Genomic DNA, 20,050 nt, shown 5'->3' with positions numbered 1-20,050 from the left:
GCAATAGAACTGTGTGGGAACAGAAAGATTATGATAATAATTTAAAAAACTATTCAAATATAATGAAAGACGTAAATAATACTGATATAGCAATATTATGAATGTAATAATGATATGAGTAAATTGTATATTTTATGAGGGTATCATTTTAAATATAAATAACATATTTATTTATTTATTTATTGATTACTTGATTTATTGATTACTTGATTTCAAAAGTAACTAAGTTAGAAAAAAGTAACTTTAGTTACTTTCAGCAGCTGCCAAGTGGGAGTAATATCACTTATCCACAGTACAAAAAAAAGCATTAGATTAACCTTACCCATTACTTGGTAAGTTACAAAATGATGTCATCAACATGAACCAGTAACTTAAATGTTACTGTAGTTGAAGCCACATGAACTGAGGAACTTAGTGCAGATTTGATATGCCAACACAGTATAGTAAGTACCTAAATGTAAACAAGCACACCATTCTCAGTACACTTCTTTAAAGACTCTTAACTGACAGATAGATGGATGCCGATTGTGGTCCCATGAAGGCGGGTGTGTGTGTGTGCGTGTACGTAAATGTTAAAGTGAGTGTCGGTTTGATATTCGGGGGCATACAAACACACACAAACCATTGCTCCCACCATCGTAATTTTGATGCGAAGAGCGAGAAAAAGTGACAAGATTACGCAACTGTTTAACGAGCAGAGCTGTGGGTGATTGACGGGGGGAGAAGCACTTACTTACAGGACGTCAGCCCTACAAGCGCGTGTCACCAGCTCACAGTCCGGACTACAGACGAAGTTGAAACTTCTTACTTTTCATTGTAAATATTATTTAAGATAAATATTGTAAGTCCTTCAGTGAGTCAGTCCTTAATCTCCATGACCGATTTATGACCGCGCACTTCGGTATGAATAATTAACCCACAATGCATTGCGCACTTAACACGCCAGTAAAACTGTATTCTTAGTGTAAATACAAAAGTAACAACAATCAAATACACTTTTTACATTTGCTTTTATTCTCTCTTAATAGTATAGTTTGATTATGTATCCTGTATTATATTGTCTTGTAGATGTATTTTACTGCTTTTTTACATCATGGCCAGGGGACTACAGATGAAAACTAGCCTTCTGGCTAATTCTGGCTTTTTTAAACATGTGTACTTCATGTGTTTTATGAAATTGCATTGTCCCCTTTCAAAAATAAACTGATAAGCACTTAAACAAAGGAATATAAAAATAGTGTGACGATAGTGAAATCGTGCATTTCTTTGCACTTTTATGGAACTGCACTGTCACTGTGCATTGTAAAATTGACAATCACCTCCCAATCGCTTTCTTCAGTTTATTGAGAAATCAGCTGTTTGTGTGAATCATTAAATGCTAATGAATGGCTGGACTGTGGCTTTTCCGAGTCACAAATCACTTCTTGGTGACAGACATTAATGACTCAAAAGTATCTATTGCTGGTTTAAAAAAGTAACTGTAGTCTGATTACTCTCCCCGGGGAAAGTAACGCGTTACTTTGCTCGTTACTCAAAATGGCCGAACTTTGGAGTAAGGCTTTACCGGTATCACTGCTGAAATGGATTTTGAATGGAAACCATAAGCTGTCACAGGTTGTTTTTCAGGTGAAGCATGTTCAGAGGCGATGATTTTCTTTGGAATAGCAACAAGCTTGATTTATAGACACACCAAAAACAGAAACGTTCAAAAAAATAAATTGCTGGCTCCCCTTGTTTGGATGTGAAACTTTTTTAGTCCCACTACCTCATTCCACCTTTCTAAAGACTCTCACTAGGATGAAAAACTTGCTCCCCCACTACCACTCCCCACCGCACAAACTGCATACACTTATGTGGGTATGTGTATCATAGTTTGCTAATGATAATTACTATAACTAAACATTTCAAAGTAGGGGATACTGTATAGCTATAAAAAAAAGATATATTTGAATATATCAGTGCTTCATAATAGTATGTCTTCCAACACAAATATATGTTGCAGTCCTTGTTAAAACAATTTCCCAATTCAAATGAATGTATGTCAGATTTTTTCATCATATTTGTGCTTGTTCTGGATTTGGTGTTGGAACTTTTTCACCTTTTATGCTAATATTTTACTATTTAAATAACCATTTAAGAGGATTTCAGTAAAATAGGGAATTCTGTAGGCTTTCTATATATGCAAAGTATTCTCACAACAGCCTTAAAGAACTTCCGAACAAATAATTTCTGATTTCCATGCATCCTTTTTCATCACACTAGAGACCTCACTATCCACTTCAGATATGAATGTCATATTGCTAGTTATAACAATGTTATGAGTTAATAACTGACATTATATGAAACCAAACTACACCCTCACATTTCAATATGCAGTTGCATTTGCTTCTGATCATTGAATCCAATGGTGTGCGCCCTTGATCCTGATCCATCTCGAAAAAATTATGGGATTAAAAGTTTATTATTATTATATTTAAGAGAAGAGGTAACTCAGGAAGAAGTTGTGAACTATATGTGAAAATGAGACTTTTAGAATGGGTAATTTCCAGTGCTTTAGGAATGACATGGGCTCTTCCTTAGTCAATTTCAGAAAATCTACACCAGTTGGAAAATATTATGCTTGTCACTCAGCCACAGTAGACAAATGAGGCATCTGTCCATCCATTTTCTATTCCGCTTATGCTGATCAGCGTCAGAGGGAGCTGTACCCTATCCCAGCTTACTTTGGGTGAAAGGCAGACTGAACTCAGGACTTGGTGCCAGTCAATCAGACAACCATTCAGACCTGTCACTGAGGGCAAACTGAACCCATGCTGCCTGCACGGAAGTCAGGCGAGTGAACTGCTACAACATTGGTGAGTTCCAACAAGGCAGAAGTGAGCAATTGAGTGATCAAGCTCAGGTGTATCAGTTAGTGAAATGACTCATACTGATTACATAAATAATGCCAATGAAGTCTTTCACCTGCTATTTTTGGTACTGCAGGTGTTGCAAATGAACCTTTTGAAAGTCAAAATACATAACAGTAATTTATGCAGACGTAGTAGCTAAATGTGTTGACATTTGTAATGACTAGAATGTCTTGCTAGCAGGAAACCCTCACATGATGTTGCCTTGACATTGCCAAAAGTTGCCACATATGAATAAAATGTATTCAGTACCGTGCAGTGAAAAAGTATTGGCCCCCTTCTGAAATTCTTATATTTATTGCATAGTTTCCCCAATTTGTTTAATATCATCAAACAAATGTAAATATCAGATCATTATAACCCAAGTGAATTTAAAATGCTGTTTTTAAATGATTTAATTTATTAAGGGGAAAAAAAACCCTCTTGAAAGTTATCTGGCCCTGTGTGAAAAATTAACCCCCTTGTTAAATCATTACTTAATTGTTGCTAATCACAATTTGTGGTTAATTTTCAGTGATCACACCCATGCCTGATTAGCTCCAGACCTGTTTAATCAAGAAATCACTTTAAAATAATCTGTACCGACAAAATCAAGTCTGACAAAAGATCTGATCAGAACAGTCGAGAAATAAAGTAACTGACACCTATCAGTCTGGAAAGGGTTACAAAAGCCATTTCGAAAGCTTTAGGATTCCAGAGAACCATAGGGAGAGCTGATATTGTCTGATAGTTACATTTATTTGATTATTTTTAAAGTGGGGAAACAGCAAAAATATAAGAATTTCAGAAGGGGGCCAATACCTTTTCACGGCACTGTATATAAAGGTTCATATCTTTTCATGAGAAAACACACTTAGCTACAATGCAAAGTAGTCGGTGTACAGTACATTAAATTGTGAATTTACTGTCCCCTCAAAATAACTAAACAGAGCATTTTATGTGGCCACTGGCAACAAAAGTGATACAACCCTAAAAGAAAATGTCCAAATTGTGCCGAAAGTTTCAATATTTTGTGTGGTCACCATTACTTTCCACCACTGCCTGAACGCTCATGGGCTTGGCGTTCAACAGATCTTCACAGGTTGCCACTGAAATCCTCTTCCACTTCTCCTCGATGAAATAATGGAGCTGGTGGCTTTGAGCAGTGTTTCTCAACCAGGGGTCTGTGGACCCCTGATGGTCCGTGGTGTAATTGCAAGGGGTCCGTGAAAATAAATACCTTTTAAAAAAGATCTTTATCTACCTAAACTATAGAGGGTACAGGATATTTTTTTTCCTGCAATTCCATCAGTTTTAAAAGTGTAATTCATTGCATTTTAATAAGCTGTCCTGTCTCCATTTGCTGTGTTAAAATCAGGGAGTCCTCAGGGTCTATCAAAAAAACTGCGAGCAGTCCCGGACCCTAAAAAGGACATGTGCTCTAGAACCTTCCATTTTATGACACCCCACAGAGGACTCAAAAGGGTTTAGGTCTGGAGACATGCTTGGCCAGTCCACGCCCTCATGCAGTCCTAGAATAATTCTTCCGGGATCCTCCGCAGCACCGTTGTCACAGCCATCTTGATGTGTTCTGCATCTTCAAAACGGCTCTCGTTAATGACGCCCTTGAGCTTGCGAAAGAGGAAAATTATCACACGGAACCTGGTCAGGTGTGTAGGGAGGTCGCTTCAGCATGGTGATGTTCTTCTTAGCCTGCAGGAACATTCGGGTGAACAGTGTGAGCAGGCATGTTGTCATGGTAAAGCATCCACAAATTGTCCTGCCACAACTTTCGAGTCTTTTCACGCTCTGAACAATCTCTTTGTAGACATGCTATTTGACTGTCAGGTCAGTCTATGTCCAGAACTTTACATCAAACCTAAATGAACTTGTTGCCAAGAAAAGATGCCAAGCATCCAGCTCTAAGAGAATGGCATAAGAGCAAATGTTTTGTTTTTGCCAAAACATTTGCTGAAAAGCACAAATTTAATGAATCTTTTCAGGGTATTTTGCAGCATGATCATATTTGTATTATATAATTTCTGAAAAGGCATAAGCGCAAAGAAAATTGAATGTTTTGATTTATTGTTGATTGAATGTTTACTTAAAAGCACTACCTTTATGTATTTTTCAGGGTTTTTGGCCTCATGGTACATTTTTCTCACTAGTGCAATTTTGACAGGAGGTATTTTTATGGCGCGCAAAATAATTTCAATTTCAATTGATTTATTCTGGATTATTTCCTGTCTGGCTTTATTCATATTCATGTTCAAAAAACGTTAAATTTCATTGTGTTTAATAAAGGTTTCAAGTTCGGCCCGCGACTTGAAGTGTTCTTTGAGTTTCAGCCCCATGTGCAATTTGACAGTTTGACACCCCTGCTCTAATCAATCAATCAATCGATCGATCAATCAATCAAGGCTTGGATTACACCCCTTTGTTCCTGCTTATTCTTAATTTTTCTGTCTCGACTCTTTGTATGTCATATTGTATACTATTATTTAATATTTATTGTATTATAACATACTGTATATATTTCTTTGTGTTTATTTTCTGTTCCTGTAACTATAGTATTCCTTAGGGAAATATCCATATTTATAGAAACCCATTTTTTCTAATTAATACTGGTCTTTGCTCGAAGTTTCCATCCTGCTGTTGATTGCCCAGTCATATCAAGAACAGGGATCAAATATACCTTGTAATTAATTGACATAAAAATATCTGTGGCTGTCACCTTTTTTTTTTCTCAGCAAATGCTAATGTGACCAAATGCCCCCGTAGAGATGTAAATGAATTGTAAGCGGTCAGTCCATCAATTTTCTGTCCTACTTGTCCTCATTCGAGACTATCACAGCTGACTTTGGGCGGGGTCAACCTGGCACTGGTCGCCAGTCATTCAATCAGATGATGATTAAAATAAATAAATAATAATAATAATAAATTAATTTGATGCACTTTTGGACAATAATTCATGGAGTAATTAATAACCTCAAAAACCTAAAACGAAAAATATAAACAAACAGTAAAGGAACAGAGTAAGGCCTACCATCTACACACCCAGGAGAATTAAGTCATAAGGTGTGATAACACCCCTCATTCTAATTCTCTCTCATTTTGATTTCCCCCCTTTTACTGGTTCTAGAAGAGATGCAAAGGTACACGGAAGCCAGCATGACACTACAGTATATAAAGTACTCACCAATGGAGGAGGCCGAGTTGAAGTGGTTGATGTAGATTAATGCTTCTGAAATGTTTCACACAAAGTATCACCTCCAAAAATACTTGGAACTCCAAGTACCACCAGAATGACCAACATTAAAATACAGTAGCATAATAGTCAGTGTTCAACAACAACAAGGCAGAAGTTTCTTTCTTAAAAAGTATATTTAATATTATAAGCCACTGTAACATTATACACAGTTTGAATATTAACAGTGTTCTGAAATATAGTCAAATGTACATAAGTAATTAATTCAATTCATCCATCCATCCATCCATTTTCTGAGCCGCTTCTCCTCACTAGGGTCGCGGGGGTGCTGGAGCCTATCCCAGCTGTCATCGGGCAGGAGGCGGGGTACACCCTGAACTAGTTGCCAGCCAATCGCAGGGCACATAGGAACAAACAACCATTCGCACTCACAGTCATGCCTACGGGCAATTTAGAGTCTCCAATTCATGCATGTTTTTGGGATGTGGGAGGAAACCAGAGTGCCCGGAGAAAACCCACGCAGGCACGGGGAGAACATGCAAACTCCACACAGGCGGGGACGGGGATTGAACCCCGCATCTCAGAACTGTGAGGCTGACGCTCTAACCAGTCGGCCACCGTGCCTAATTCAATTCAAATATTTTGAACACAAACGTTAAATAAAAATTGTACCTGAGTAAATATTTGGAAACAAAGAATTCTAAAATTCTTAAATGCAAGTGTACTAAACTTAAAAGTTCTATACAACTGAACTGTACTCAACAAATATACTGTACTGGATTAAAAAAAAAAAAAAAAAAAGGTTTAAGCCACTATAACATTGTTTACATTTTGAACATTTAATTCAAATGCTAAGCATTATGTGTCAATGTCAACAATGTTACCATCGACTGATCGATCGATCAATCAATCAATCTATCGATTTTGTACCTTCACATTTGCCTATACTGTACTGTTTAATGGACGTGCCAGCTCTGAATGCTACATCGTCTTAATCTTTTCAGTGACAACACACATGCTGTCCATCTGGTTGCATGAAACCAATGAAAACAGACAGAAATGCCCCCTCGCTTTACTTCTGAGGCACAATGACCTCAACAAGCTTTGTGCAAATGTAAAAGAATACAAGTGCATCCGATTCAATCGGGATCCATTTTGTTTTCAAGTACAGAGATGTGATGAAGAGGCATACAGACTTTATAGCTTGCTGATATATGACAAATGTAGTAAAAGTAGATTCGAGTAATATATAGCCTCAAGTGGAATAATCACATAATTCATCTGATCCAGAAAAAAAAGACACATTTCACTATGCAAATCTCTCACAAGTACTATAATTTATTTGAGGCAAGGTTTGACAAATGCCAAATCTATTCGATTCTTTTTTTGAAACAACGGACAATCCTTGCGAGGATGGTTGTGATGACACTTGTGAGGAAGTATATCCTTTAGTAGACTACATGTTTTTGGAGTGCTTTTTGTGTGTGTGTGTGTGTGTGTGGCCAGATTTGTCCACAGTCATTAATGCGCTGCATTAATAGCTGGTAAACTCACAGACTGTCATATTTTGTACGCCCCTTCCCTTCTCCCATATCTCCACCCTTACCTCTGAGAACTCCCCCAGAGGCGTCATTTTTATAACGTCCACAGATCCTCTATGACTTTATAATCTCATCACCCAACTTCCATCTGCTCACATATTCCAATTCCATTATCAGCCCTCCTCACTGTCATTATCAGTAAGTAGTGTGTTTATATGCATCATTTATGACCAGTTATCTGGTTCCCCTATGCCAGATTGGATTCCAGTGTATTCCTTTGTATCTGAACTCGAAGCTGCAATTGTGCTCTATTTCACACACAATGACCCTGATTGAAATATAAATGTCAAATGTTGAAATGAATATATATGTCCCACCCCTGTACTTTTAAACATTGGCGCAGATGGTACTGACGGGAGGCCATGTCACCTTCAGATTGACTCCAATCCGTCCCCCTGACCTTCGCCACAAAAAGTGAGAAAAATCTCGGGTAAACCAGAGGACTAACGTTCCGTTTATATTGGCACAGGCATTGAGCCTCTATAACCCAGTGTTGTTGGTTTTTTTTGTGTTAAAAGTATGATTTTATTTTAATTTTCTATTTAATGTGTTGTTTTCCACTAAGTATTGTTTTTTTCCCCATGTGGCATGAATGCACTGCAGTGGCCCACACATTTGAGTTTCTTTTGGGCCTATTCCATTGCACCGGTTGTACCCCCAAACAGCCTCGCTCCGCCCCGTGTGGTCACCTCTCCAATACACTTTTTCGAGGCCGAGCTGTGTCAATGTTACCGGTTTTGAGAACCTCCTCCGACCTGCTTCTAAAATGCAATTAATTAATAAATTTTTCTTTGGAGTAGGTGAAGATTTTGGAGCTTTTGTCGTCCCGCTACATTTGCCAGAAACCCTGAGCAGCATCCACCCATCTCACTTGCAATTTCCTCATGTTTTGGAATGTGGTAATGTTCCCATTTTATGTTTTGGTTTGAAATACCAGGGTCCATGCATATTGTCAGTTCTTTGTTTTTGTTCTTTTCAATGACATTGTGCCGGTGTAAAGAATTGTTTAAGCCGATTGACCGTGAATGTCAACAACAAGCGAAGCCGCACTTACTGTACCCTGCCTTCAGTAAAAGCTTTCCTTCCAACTACAACAGTTTCTAGGGTCTCAATATAAATATTAGTATTATTATCGAGATGAGACATAATCAGAATGCGTATATGACCTTCAATCATAATGCTGTTTGCTAGAAGCTTGCCCTCGATGTCACCTCAGTAATGGTGGCCGGAGACCGAGCATTGTGGGTAATCGAGCGATGTGTGAAGTCAGCATCAGTGATCGAGTTACAATTTTTTTTCCTTTAATTGGTCATTTATTGTGCTATCATTTTTGGGAGACGTATGTATTGTTATTTCCAAATAACTGATAACTTCAAGCAAGACATTTCTGGATTATAAATTGTATTTTACACATTGAGTAAAGGCTCTTTTTTTGTCTCATCTCATCTCAAGGGCTGAGCTGTGCTATCTTCTGACTGGATGCCACCTCAGATGTCTGCAAGACATTTGGCCACCCATTTTCCAGGAGACTGGTAGGACAAATAAGGGATTTCCCATTTTTTCATTGAAGGACTATCTTGATTTTTGACTTCATATGAGTTCTCAGATGGATTTCTTTTTTCTTTTGGGTTAGGCCTGTTACCATATACTAAGAAACTGAACAATCTAAATCCTAAAGGAGAAATACTGAGTGTATACAACTGAATGCTATTATTTTGCAACAACTTGATTCAAGTCATTCAGTAATGCTTGCTGGCAGGGTTAAATTTGGAAATACACTTTGCACCTTTCTACTAATGCAATTGTTAGTCTCATTTTGTTGTTGGGATATATCTTTTCTCTCCAAGCAGAGATGCCATTGCCAATCTCCTCTCAAATCTAATGAGCTGTTTGAACCCTAAATGCATGTGTCTCACTCCCCACAGTGTAAAACATTAACAGTAACTTTATTTTTACATAGTTTACCACAAGACTTCTAAGTCTTGTGGCATTTGCTCAAAACTACCCGAAATGAAATGCCTACAAAAATATAGTTACATCACTTTTTAGTGTAGTGAGTGCAGCCAGATTCCTAAGGAACAGGTAGTCATGTGGTGCCTGTTCTAGTGTTGAGAAAGAATTTGAAACAAATTTGAAGAAACAAAAAAACAATCACAGCGTTTCTTTCTTTTTTTAGGCTATCCTATGCATGTTGCCTGTTGCTGAGATGTGGGAGTTAATTGTTTTGTAATGTTGAGTAGCTGGTCCGACAATAATAAAAGATAAACAAAGATATATTTTATATAATTAATTACAGTTCATACACAAATGTTAAAGGTGCCATATTTTACCAAACCAACCTTTTCTACTATTACAGATTATATATATATATATTATATTATATTATATTATACTTGTTATTTTTATAAACTTGGTCCCCGTCCCCCATTTCCAAAATCCTATCTGTGCCCCTGCTTTTGAATAAAAAGCACACGTGCACTCGGGCATAGCGCAAATGATTAAAAATGCAAGATGACCTTGCACGCTGCATTGCAATTTCAACTGAAATGGGTCATGGCCGAAATGATGTCAGGGATAAGACTGCATTCCAAGTTTCTAAGGACAATATACTCATCCCACCACCCTCTGCACACGTACACACACGCGCACACAAGAGTTTTTACCATTGTCGAATTTGCTGAGAATGCAATAAAGGTTGTAGTGGGTCTGTGTTGAATACACAAATGTCAAACTCAAGTGAATATATTTTTCATCATAGCTCAAAACCACTGATTTATTTTTGCTGATTTCCAACAATACAATTTCATCTGCTTTTTTAACTGTTCATAATAGTATGACATTATTAATGGTTACATCCACAATAGCACATAAACAAGACATTTAGCTACAGTTTCATTTAGTTCACATTTAAGCCACTTTCAGCGGTATACAAAATTTTCTTAAATATTAAGCATGTGTGTCATGTAATGGTACTCCAACATTTTTAACATACATTGGTTTTAAGGTCATTGTTTAGTTCACATTCAATACAGCAAAGGAGCTAATTATTGGACAAAAAAAAGCATATCTAATTAACAAAACAAAACAAACAAAAAACAGGTTTAATGGCATTTAAAATCAAACCTAAAAACAGCAAACGGTAGTTAATTCTCTGATAGATGTACACAATAAAATTAAAACATTGAATATATATATATATATATATATATCTATATATATCTATATCTATATATATCTATATATATAGATATATATATAGGGCGGCACGGTGCACGACTGGTTAGAGCGTCAGCCTCACAGTTCTGAGGACCCGGGTTCAATCCCCGGCCCCGCCTGTGTGGAGTTTGCATGTTCTCCCCGTGCCTGCGTGGGTTTTCTCCGGGCACTCCGCTTTCCTCCCACATCCCAAAAACATGCATTAATTGGAGACTCTAAATTGCCCGTAGGTGTGACTGTGAGTGCGAATGGTTGTTTGTTTGTATGTGCCCTGCGATTGGCTGGCAACCAGTTCAGGGTGTACCCCGCCTCTTGCCCGATGGTGGCTGGGATGGGGTCCAGCACGCCTGCGACCCTAGTGAGGAGAAGCGGCTCAGAAAATGGATGGATGGAAGAACTTTACATGAACGCCACTAGTGACTGTATTTCTGCAAACTTGAATGTCTGATGTCGAATCTGTTGTCAACTGAACCAGATGAAAAGTTTCACTCCACAACACACAAATGCCTCATTGAAAATATTAGTGTTCTCAACAATCACATAACATTTGAAACATTCATTACAGGTATTAATGAGGATGGGCGTGTGACAATACAAAGCAGGAAAATTGTCCCGTTATCTTAAATCCAATAATGAATATTTTATCCAATCCAAATCCAATAATGAATATTTTATTCCATTTTAAACCACGAAATTATCCTAAAATGGAAAAGTGACCCTCAGAGGCGGTCCAGCTTCCCTTTTGGTCCCGAAGGTGGTGTGAAAGAAAGGGGGCGGGCCCACCCCACCCCCTTTTGTCTTGGTCGCTCATTGTCAGCTCTTGTCTCATTCGACCAATTTGCCGAAGACTGGCCCAGGCAGGACGCCCACCTCACCACGAGACACCTGGGCTCCGGCCGTCCTGCCTGGGAACTTTTTGGGTTCCTTGTTTTTTCTTTTTCTTCTTCCTTTCCACCAAATCCACCTGTTCCCCGTGCGGATCGGGCCGGCCGAACACCCGGAAGCGTGACTTGCCTGCCTCAATCGTGTTCAAGACACGCAAGTCCAACATTGCGGTCTACTAAAAGTACAGATTAGTGCATATTTGGGTTTAAATTAACGAGAACAGGAATCCCCAGCTATATGCATTCACTACACGCTCATTCTACCAATCTCACATCACAAGTCAGTTTCCTTTGCCAATGTTCGTCTGTACTCTGTTTGTTTTGTGTTTTTCTGTATTGTTTCCCTGTAGATTCCCCATGTTAGATCATTACATTTTCCATAAAATTCACTACCTGCATTGTTGTGTGTGTTTGTTTGTGTTGTTTAGAGTGTATGTGTCTGTAACTCATTTTGTCCACTGACAACCTCATATCTCCACTTCATGATTTTGACATAATATGATAAGTTGTCTTGTCCTACACGCCCTGCTACAAGCAGTAGTAGCTAAAAGATTAATGAAAACACATCATAGAACCCTGTCTATATAGCAGGAATGTCCATTCGCTGCCAGAACTATCCTTCAAAACATGCACTGCAGCTTTAGACTACAATCATCCATTGTCTTTGAACTGGACACAAATGCTAAGATCTTCAGTCTTCTCCAGGTGCCAATCCTGCAGTTGAGTCTGCTCTTGAGACACCTTTTCTTTTGAACTTTTGCCATAGTTCAGTTAGATTTTTTTTTGTACTGTAACTGTAGTTAATAAATCAAGGACATTGAGTCCTAAATCTGACCAGGCACAGCAGTTATTATTTGGACATGGAAGCGAGTCGGCCCTTCTGATTTGGGAAAATGGTAACCCCCGTTTAAGCCTAAAAAAAATAGAAGCAAGTGTTGATCACTTTGGATTTTGAGCACAATGTTTTTAGAAGATGACCGAGTCTGATTGATGTGTCCAGGTCAAAAGTCGGTGTCTTAATTTGTCATGAAACTATCAATTATGCTGATTTCAATGTAAAATGTCCATGCCATGCTTTGATGACATTGACCTTTGTTGGAGTATGTTGCTGGTTCTCTTTACAACATACAGGAATGGCCGTGAAAACAGGTCTGTGTGTCTGGTGCTGTTTAATGACATTATTTTGTGTTTTTATGAAATACAATGCTGTAAAACTGTTTTTGTTTGTTTTTTTGCCCGTGAAAAAAAAAGAAAAATGACATTCACAGTTGGTTGTTTTTACTGTAAAGACACAGATGTCTGGAATAGGCGTATACTGTATCTGTGGATGTCTATGACAGATAAATTGTGGACAAATACAAATGCTATTGAAGACAGACTATCCAAAACAATAACTACAAGAATCGGACAAGCACAGTCACGGATAATAAAATTCAATCGTCCTTTAAATCTGTCCTCATAATTTGGCTTTTGAACAATTCATGCTATAGATGTGGTCATTTAAGATATTAAGCTGAGTCAGTGTTCATTGTGAAGGACAGAAAAAAGATAATGTTTTTCAAAATCACAATACTTAACATGTGAGAGTGGACTCCTCTTTCGCCACCCGCTCTCCATCCTCTACCTCGCCTTCCACAACATTGGCTCCCATACTGAGCGGCGCTTCATTTAAGGTACTGCGGAGTGTCACTCGAGTAACACTTAAAGAATATTTTCTCGGGATGGCATTGTGTGGCCGATGGCACATCACATCCTTGAACATTTCTCGAAAACGCGTGGACATGAGGTTGTAGAGAATTGGGTTGACTGCTGAGCTGAGGTAGAATAACACTCCAGAGATAATGTGCACATACTCGAAGATTTGCCGACAGCTGTCAGTCCACTCAGTGATGAAACTCCACACAAGGCGGTCTGTGTGGAATGGGGCCCAGCAGATCCCAAAAACCACCACTAAAACAACTGAAATCAAGCAATGAAAACGTGAATGCATTAGAGTTTTCAACATGTAATATTAGACAACAAATGGGGTTACACAGTTTTCACCACTACCAGAATGACCTAAAAATCCATGATCATAATACAGGGCAATTAATTCTAAGAAGATAGAAATTAATCAAGCATAACATTCAATTCCAAAAACATATTCTTCTGTTTAGGAATGCAATAGTAATAGTTTGGCATCTTAAGAAATAATAATGTGGTTACTGTAACTCTTTCTCTTGCTTGTAAAGCAGAAAATGTGAAAATTTATGGCTAACAAGAATAATAATATTTTACCAATAATATATCATTTTGGTTGTAGAGCATCTACGTTTGTACATACTCGTTTATTAACCAAACATTAAAAAGGATTTTGGGGATAAGCAATGTGTTGTGGCATCGATCTTACAATATGTAAGATTCATTCATTATTGACTGGGAAATTACATGAAATACTTGTAATTTTGTTTGATTTTTTGTTGTTGTTGTTTGTGTGTGTGTGTAATCCGGTTAACCTATTAAGGGCCTGAGTTACTAAAATCCCCAATGTATTCTTTGTGTTACACAATACAAACACCCAAATCAGACACATACAGGCATCCAAAAAGAGATTCAGGGCTCTATTTTCCTGACCGGCATGAATCTGACACGGTAGGTGGTGTAAATCTTGCAGAGGCAGGTGAGACTGGGTTTTGGTAATTTCGTAGAAGAGCGCAAGACAATGTATTTAAAAGAGGGAGGTCTGCGCCGCTGTGGTAGTGAACAAAGCCGATTTCAATCATGTCCAATGAAAGCGGCTCCTCTCATTCATTTTAAATGTGGCACAATGTCTCACATTGAGACATCTCTGAGGAGAAGATGATGAGGCGTAGCGATCCGAGCATGACAGAAGCATTGTCACTGGTTTTGACAGCAAACAATGTCAGCCGGTACATACAGAATTAAATACAGAATGAGCTGGTGATAACCGCTGGTGACTTATGTCTGCGGACCTCACGTATCCACTCCTGATCATTTGTGTAGCCCCCCATAGCGAACCAGTGGGATGGTTTACAAAATCATGCAAATAATAATAATACCGTATTTTCACGACCGTAAGACACACTTAAAAGTCTTAAATTTTCTCCAAAATGGACGAGGCGCCTTATAATGTGACGCGCCTTATGTGTGACTTTGATGAGCGCTCCGCTTGACTGACTGGGAGCATTTCCTGCCGACTCGCTGCTTATATAGAGGAAAGGTGGATGTCACTGAGTACAGTATGCGGATATAAAGGGGGAAGGGTGCGCGTAAAGGAGGACGCTAAAGGCACCCCCCCAGTAGGTATATAGTGCCGGGGTGTGCATTGTGCAAAACAACCGGTTTGGCTAAGGACCCCCAAAAATGGCACCTATGAAGACACATGCTTACGAAGCACAGTTTAAACTGCAAGCTGTTAGTTATGCGGAGGAACATGGGAATCGAGCAGCTGCGAGAGAATTCAAGATCAACAAATCTATGGTTCGCAATTGGAGGAAGCAGGAAAACGAGCTTCGCCAAGACAAGAAGACGAAACTGAGTTTCCGCGGAAACAAGACGAAGTGGCCCGAGTTGGAAGACCAACTCGAGCAATGGATTAATGAGCAAAGAACAGCCGGGAGAAGTGTCTCGACAGTCACCATTCGACTGAGGCCAATAACGCTTGCAGAAGAAATGAAAATCGAACATTTTCCGTCTTGGTGCTTTCGTTTTATGAAACGGCGCCATCTATCCATCCGGGCAAGGACTACCGTGGCGCAGCAACTTCCGGCGGATTACAAGGAAAAGCTGGCCATCTTCCGCTCATACTGCAGTAAAAAGATTGCCGACAAACACATCCAGCCCAACCATATCACCAACATGGACGAGGTGCCGCTCATTTTCGCTCACTTTCGACATCCCGGTGAACCACACTGTAGAGAAGAAGGGGACCACCACGGTAGCGATACGCACAACGGAGCACGAGAAGTTGGCTTTTACTGTTATCCTTGGTTGCCATGGTAATGGACAGAAACTGCTACCTATGGTGATTTTTAAGAGGAAGACGCTGCCTAATGAAAGGTTTCCAGCCGAAGTCGTCGTTAATGCCAATCAAAAGGGCTGGATGGATGAGGAGAAAGTGAGAGAGTGGCTGAGTGAGGTGTAGGAAAAGAGACCAGATGTTTTTTCCATGCGTCACCGTCCCTGTTGATCTGTGACTCCATGCGCACCTATCTCACAGCCGCTGTGCAACTAAGACTGGGGGGCAATGCCGGGCAACGAGACTGACTCTGACAATGACGAGAGGGAACCTGGCGTGTTTGATGGAGAACTTGCCCAGCTGTTCATTTCGGATACAGATTTGTGGATGAGGATTGATAAAAAAATAACGTGAGTACATTGTTAAATACTTCAATAAAGTACAATCAAACTCAGTTTTGCTCCCGCTGCCTTTTTTATGTTTGGAGTATTTGAAAAAGTGTCTCTAACAAGTCACAAATATGAATGATGGGAGTTGCAAGAATTATGCTCTCTCCTCGCTGGCTTTTCAACAAAATATTTTCAATTAGCTGCTCCCTGGTTGGAGGTCATTGTTATCAAGTAACAACTACTATAATTTCCTAATTTTAACATAGAGGAAGTCAACAAACAACACCTTCAACATCTTTTGCTATTTTCTTCTAGGGCATAACTGTGGTCATAGTGACATTTCTACAGGTCCATTATTTTCTTCATAATTGGAAGCATGTTGGAAAAGAAACTGAACATCAAACTTGTGCCTAAGGGCCATGCCGATAGTGGCTTATTAGTGTAAAATAACAAACTCTTGACAAACCAATGAAAGGGCTCGAAGTTTACTTATGAATGGAATACCTCTGGGCGGTACGGTGGTCAACTGGTTAGCAAATCTGCCTCACAGTTCTGAGGACTGGGGTTCTAATCCCGGCTCCGCCTTTGTGGGTGCATGTTCTCCCGGTGCCTGTGTGGGTTTTCTCCGGGCACTCCGGTTTCCTCCCACATCCCCAAAACATGCGTGGTAGGTTGATTGGAGACTCTAAATTGCCCGTAGGTGTGAATGTGAGTGCAAATGGTTGTTTGTTTATATGTGCCCGGCGATTGGCTGGCGGCCAGTTCAGGGTGTACCCCGCCTCTAGTGAGGAGAAGCGGTACAAAAAATGGATGGATGGATGGATGGAATACCTCTGTCTACCTGTACCCCACTCAAATTCGCCAAAATCACATTCAACCAGCTGCACCAAGATTTAATTGGCAAACACATCCAGTGAGCAATCAGGATACGCCAGCATTTGCGCTAAGATGCAGATGTGCCATCTATGAAAACAGAGCCATCCATCCATCCTTTTTCTACGCCACTTATCCTCACTAGGGTTGCAAGTATGCTGGACCACTTGAGCTGGGGTTGTGGGGACAATGCCTTGCACAAGGGTACCTCGACAGTAGCCAGTAAACAGACTAGCATCTCTCCAACAACTAGTTGCCATTTTTACATTTTTGTCCAGAGTGTGACTTGAACCTGTGTCCTCTGACACTAAAGCCCAAGTCCTTACAGACTGCATAGACGATGTGTCTCAATAATTTTGACTTCTAACTTTTAAAAAAAGTTTATACTGCAGAAAGGTTATACCCCGCCGCTTCTTATTTTGCCTATGCCTTTTACTCAACAAAATAAACGCAGTCATCGTTACACACAGCTGTGCTGGTTTATCACCCAAAAGTGCTAAATGAAATGTGCGACAAGTTAGCCCAAAAAAATCCTGGTACATACACTACTTATACATTAGTCTATCCGATCCACATCAGCTTGTGTGAGCATTTAGGTTTGTGCCTTTAGTAAATCATATCTAATCATACACTAATTTAAAAATGATAACAAATCAAACGTTTCACTGGAAAATGTAACAAATCAGGTGATAATACGTACACAACATTTTGGTGACCTGCCGTCGTCTGGCTTTTTGTTGTTGAGTGCGGGCGCTACAGAAACTGTCCTGAACGGTGCTTGACTTTGCTTCCAGCGCTTGGTGCATCCTCTCCTGTTTGAGCTGCAGCCCAATGAGCGTGTACAGAACACTAATGGTAAGCATGGGTAGGAAGAAAAATAGTAAGGTGGTGACTTGGATGATCAGGTTATATGTCCACTGAGGCTTCACCACTGTACATATGGCCGAGTCAGGGATCTCCACCTTCTGTGGCCCGTCTGGACTGGAGGAATTACTGATCAGGTAGGAAATCCCATGCAGACTTGTGTTGGGAAGAGCACACAACACTGACACACCCCAAACCGTGAGGATGACCCGCTTGGCGTGGGTGCGCGTCACCATGTATTTTGCACGTAGCGGGTGCACCACGGCGATGTAGCGCTCCACGCTCAGTGCTGTCACATTGAGGATGGATGCCAAGCAGACGGTCTCAAATAGGAAAATCTTAAAGTAGCAACCTCCCTTCCCAAACAGGAATGGGTAGTTCTGCCACAGCTCGTACAGCTCCAGTGGCATGCCCAGCAGTAGCACCAGCAGGTCTGACACGGCCAAGCTGAACAGGTAGTAGTTGGTTGGTGTCCACATCACTTTGTTGCGTGAGATGACAGTGCAAGTCAGCACATTGCCAAACACACCCACTAAAAATATGATCAGATAAATGATGCAGATGGGAAGCAACATGGGTGAGCGACGGGGTCCCAAATATTTCTCCAGAGACTTGTCCAATGTCTCACTTGTGTTCTCCAGATGCATGTCACTGCCATTCGTGTCAGGAGTCATCTTGTTCAAGTGGTGACACCACCTGGGAGGAATAACATTAAACATCCATCTCCATTAAATTAAAATAGACAGAAATTCAATAGATTATTACAAGACAGAAATTGAACATTCAGCAGCCGAGAAAGCAGGGAGGATGGGTGACTGTGCAACGTGGACGTAATAATTTCTTTAAACAGCTCAGAACTGGTTAAAAAAATGATGCTTGTAGTCAGCCGCTCTTTCCGTTCAGTTCCGTGGTCAGACGTGCTTGAAGCCATTTTCCCACCGAGGCAGATATAAGATGACATATATCCATCCATCCATCCATTTTCTGAGCCGCTTCTCCTCACTAGGGTCGCGGGCGTGCTGGAGCCTATCCCAGCTGTCATTGGGCAGGAGGCGGGGTACACCCTGAACTGGTTGCCAGCCAATCGCGGGGCACATACAAACAAACAACCATTCGCACTCACATTCACACCTACGGGCAATTTAGAGTCTCCAATTCATGCATGTTTTTGGGATGTGGGAGGAAACCGGAGTGCCCGGAGAAAACCCACGCAGGCACGGGAAGAACATGCAAACTCCACACAGTCGGGGATTGAACCCCGGTCCTCAGAACTGTGAGGCTGACGCTCTAACCAGTCGGCCACCGTGCCGCCAGATGACATATATATCATGTCTTTTTTTTTTTGGTTGATATAGTCCAAATCTGTACCGTAGGTCAAACTTGTACCTGTATATACCGCACACCTCTAACATGTACTCTCTTCTCCTGACTTTGTCAAAATAAGCTTGTTACTTCTTTCAACCTTCGCGGATGATGACATGACTTTGACTAAAAAAGACAAATAGAAAGGTAAAATAAACTGTGGTTGAGATCTTGACTGATTGAGATCTTGGAGTATTATAAGGTGGAAAAAACAGTGACATCAGCGACATGGATGAACGTGAACCAGAGAGCATTAACGATGATGGGAACAGATTCAGAGACGCAAGATATTCTCCATGTCCTTATTTAAAAAAAAATGTTTGATGCTGTTGGCCGCAGGAATGATTGAATGTGTTGTGTCTTGTGCAAGCCTTACAACCACCAGCTTCTGGCAATGAAACATTATCTGTCTAATCTGAAGAAAAAAACAAACAAACACATACAGTACATTATCTTTAGCTATCCATCCATCCATTTTCTGTACTGCTTATCCTCACTAGGGTCGCGGGGGTTCTGGAGCCTATACCAGCTATCATCGGGTGAGAGACGGGCTACACCCTGAACTGGTTGCCAGCCAATCGCAGGGGACATAGGAACAAACAACCATTCACACTCACAGTCATGCCTACGGGCAATTTAGAGTCTCCAATTCATGCATGTTTTTTGGGATGTGGGAGGAAACCGGAGTGCCCGGAGAAAACCCACGCAGGCACGGGGAGAACATGCAAACTCCACACAGGCGGGGCCGGGGATTGAACCCGGGTCCTCAGAACTGTGAGGCTGACGCTCTAACCAGTCGGCCCCCGT

General features: G+C 40.3%; 2 protein-coding genes across 8 annotated transcripts in view; one reads left to right on the top strand and one right to left on the bottom strand.

Annotated features, from left to right (window-relative positions):
• Positions 1 to 2,741: 2,741 nt before the first annotated feature.
• Positions 2,742 to 20,050, top strand: part of hykk.2 (hydroxylysine kinase, tandem duplicate 2) — a 37,989-nt gene continuing 20,680 nt past the window's right edge. The window contains exons 1-3 of one of the 7 annotated variants that reach the window (XM_061779146.1): positions 2,742 to 2,855; positions 8,041 to 8,127; positions 9,150 to 9,229. The gene's annotated coding sequence lies outside the window, so the exon portion shown is untranslated. Of the gene's footprint in view, positions 2,856 to 6,931; positions 9,230 to 20,050 lie in introns of those variants that run through there. The other 6 variants (XM_061779142.1, XM_061779144.1, XM_061779141.1 and 3 more) reach the window with 6 other exon arrangements.
• nmur1a (neuromedin U receptor 1a) lies at positions 12,759 to 18,563 on the bottom strand. Its single transcript, XM_061779138.1, has 2 exons — positions 17,718 to 18,563; positions 12,759 to 13,756 (listed from the first exon to the last, which is right to left on the bottom strand). Exons 1-2 carry the CDS (start codon positions 18,553 to 18,555, stop codon positions 13,371 to 13,373), a joined length of 1,224 nt encoding a protein of 407 aa, XP_061635122.1. The 5' UTR covers positions 18,556 to 18,563; the 3' UTR covers positions 12,759 to 13,370.

Source organism: Phyllopteryx taeniolatus, chromosome 7 (assembly GCF_024500385.1).
Source record: "Phyllopteryx taeniolatus isolate TA_2022b chromosome 7, UOR_Ptae_1.2, whole genome shotgun sequence".
Taxonomy (NCBI): Eukaryota; Metazoa; Chordata; class Actinopteri; order Syngnathiformes; family Syngnathidae; genus Phyllopteryx; species Phyllopteryx taeniolatus.
The sequence above is the reverse complement of the archived record's forward strand: the minus strand, read 5'-3'. Positions and strand labels throughout refer to the sequence as shown.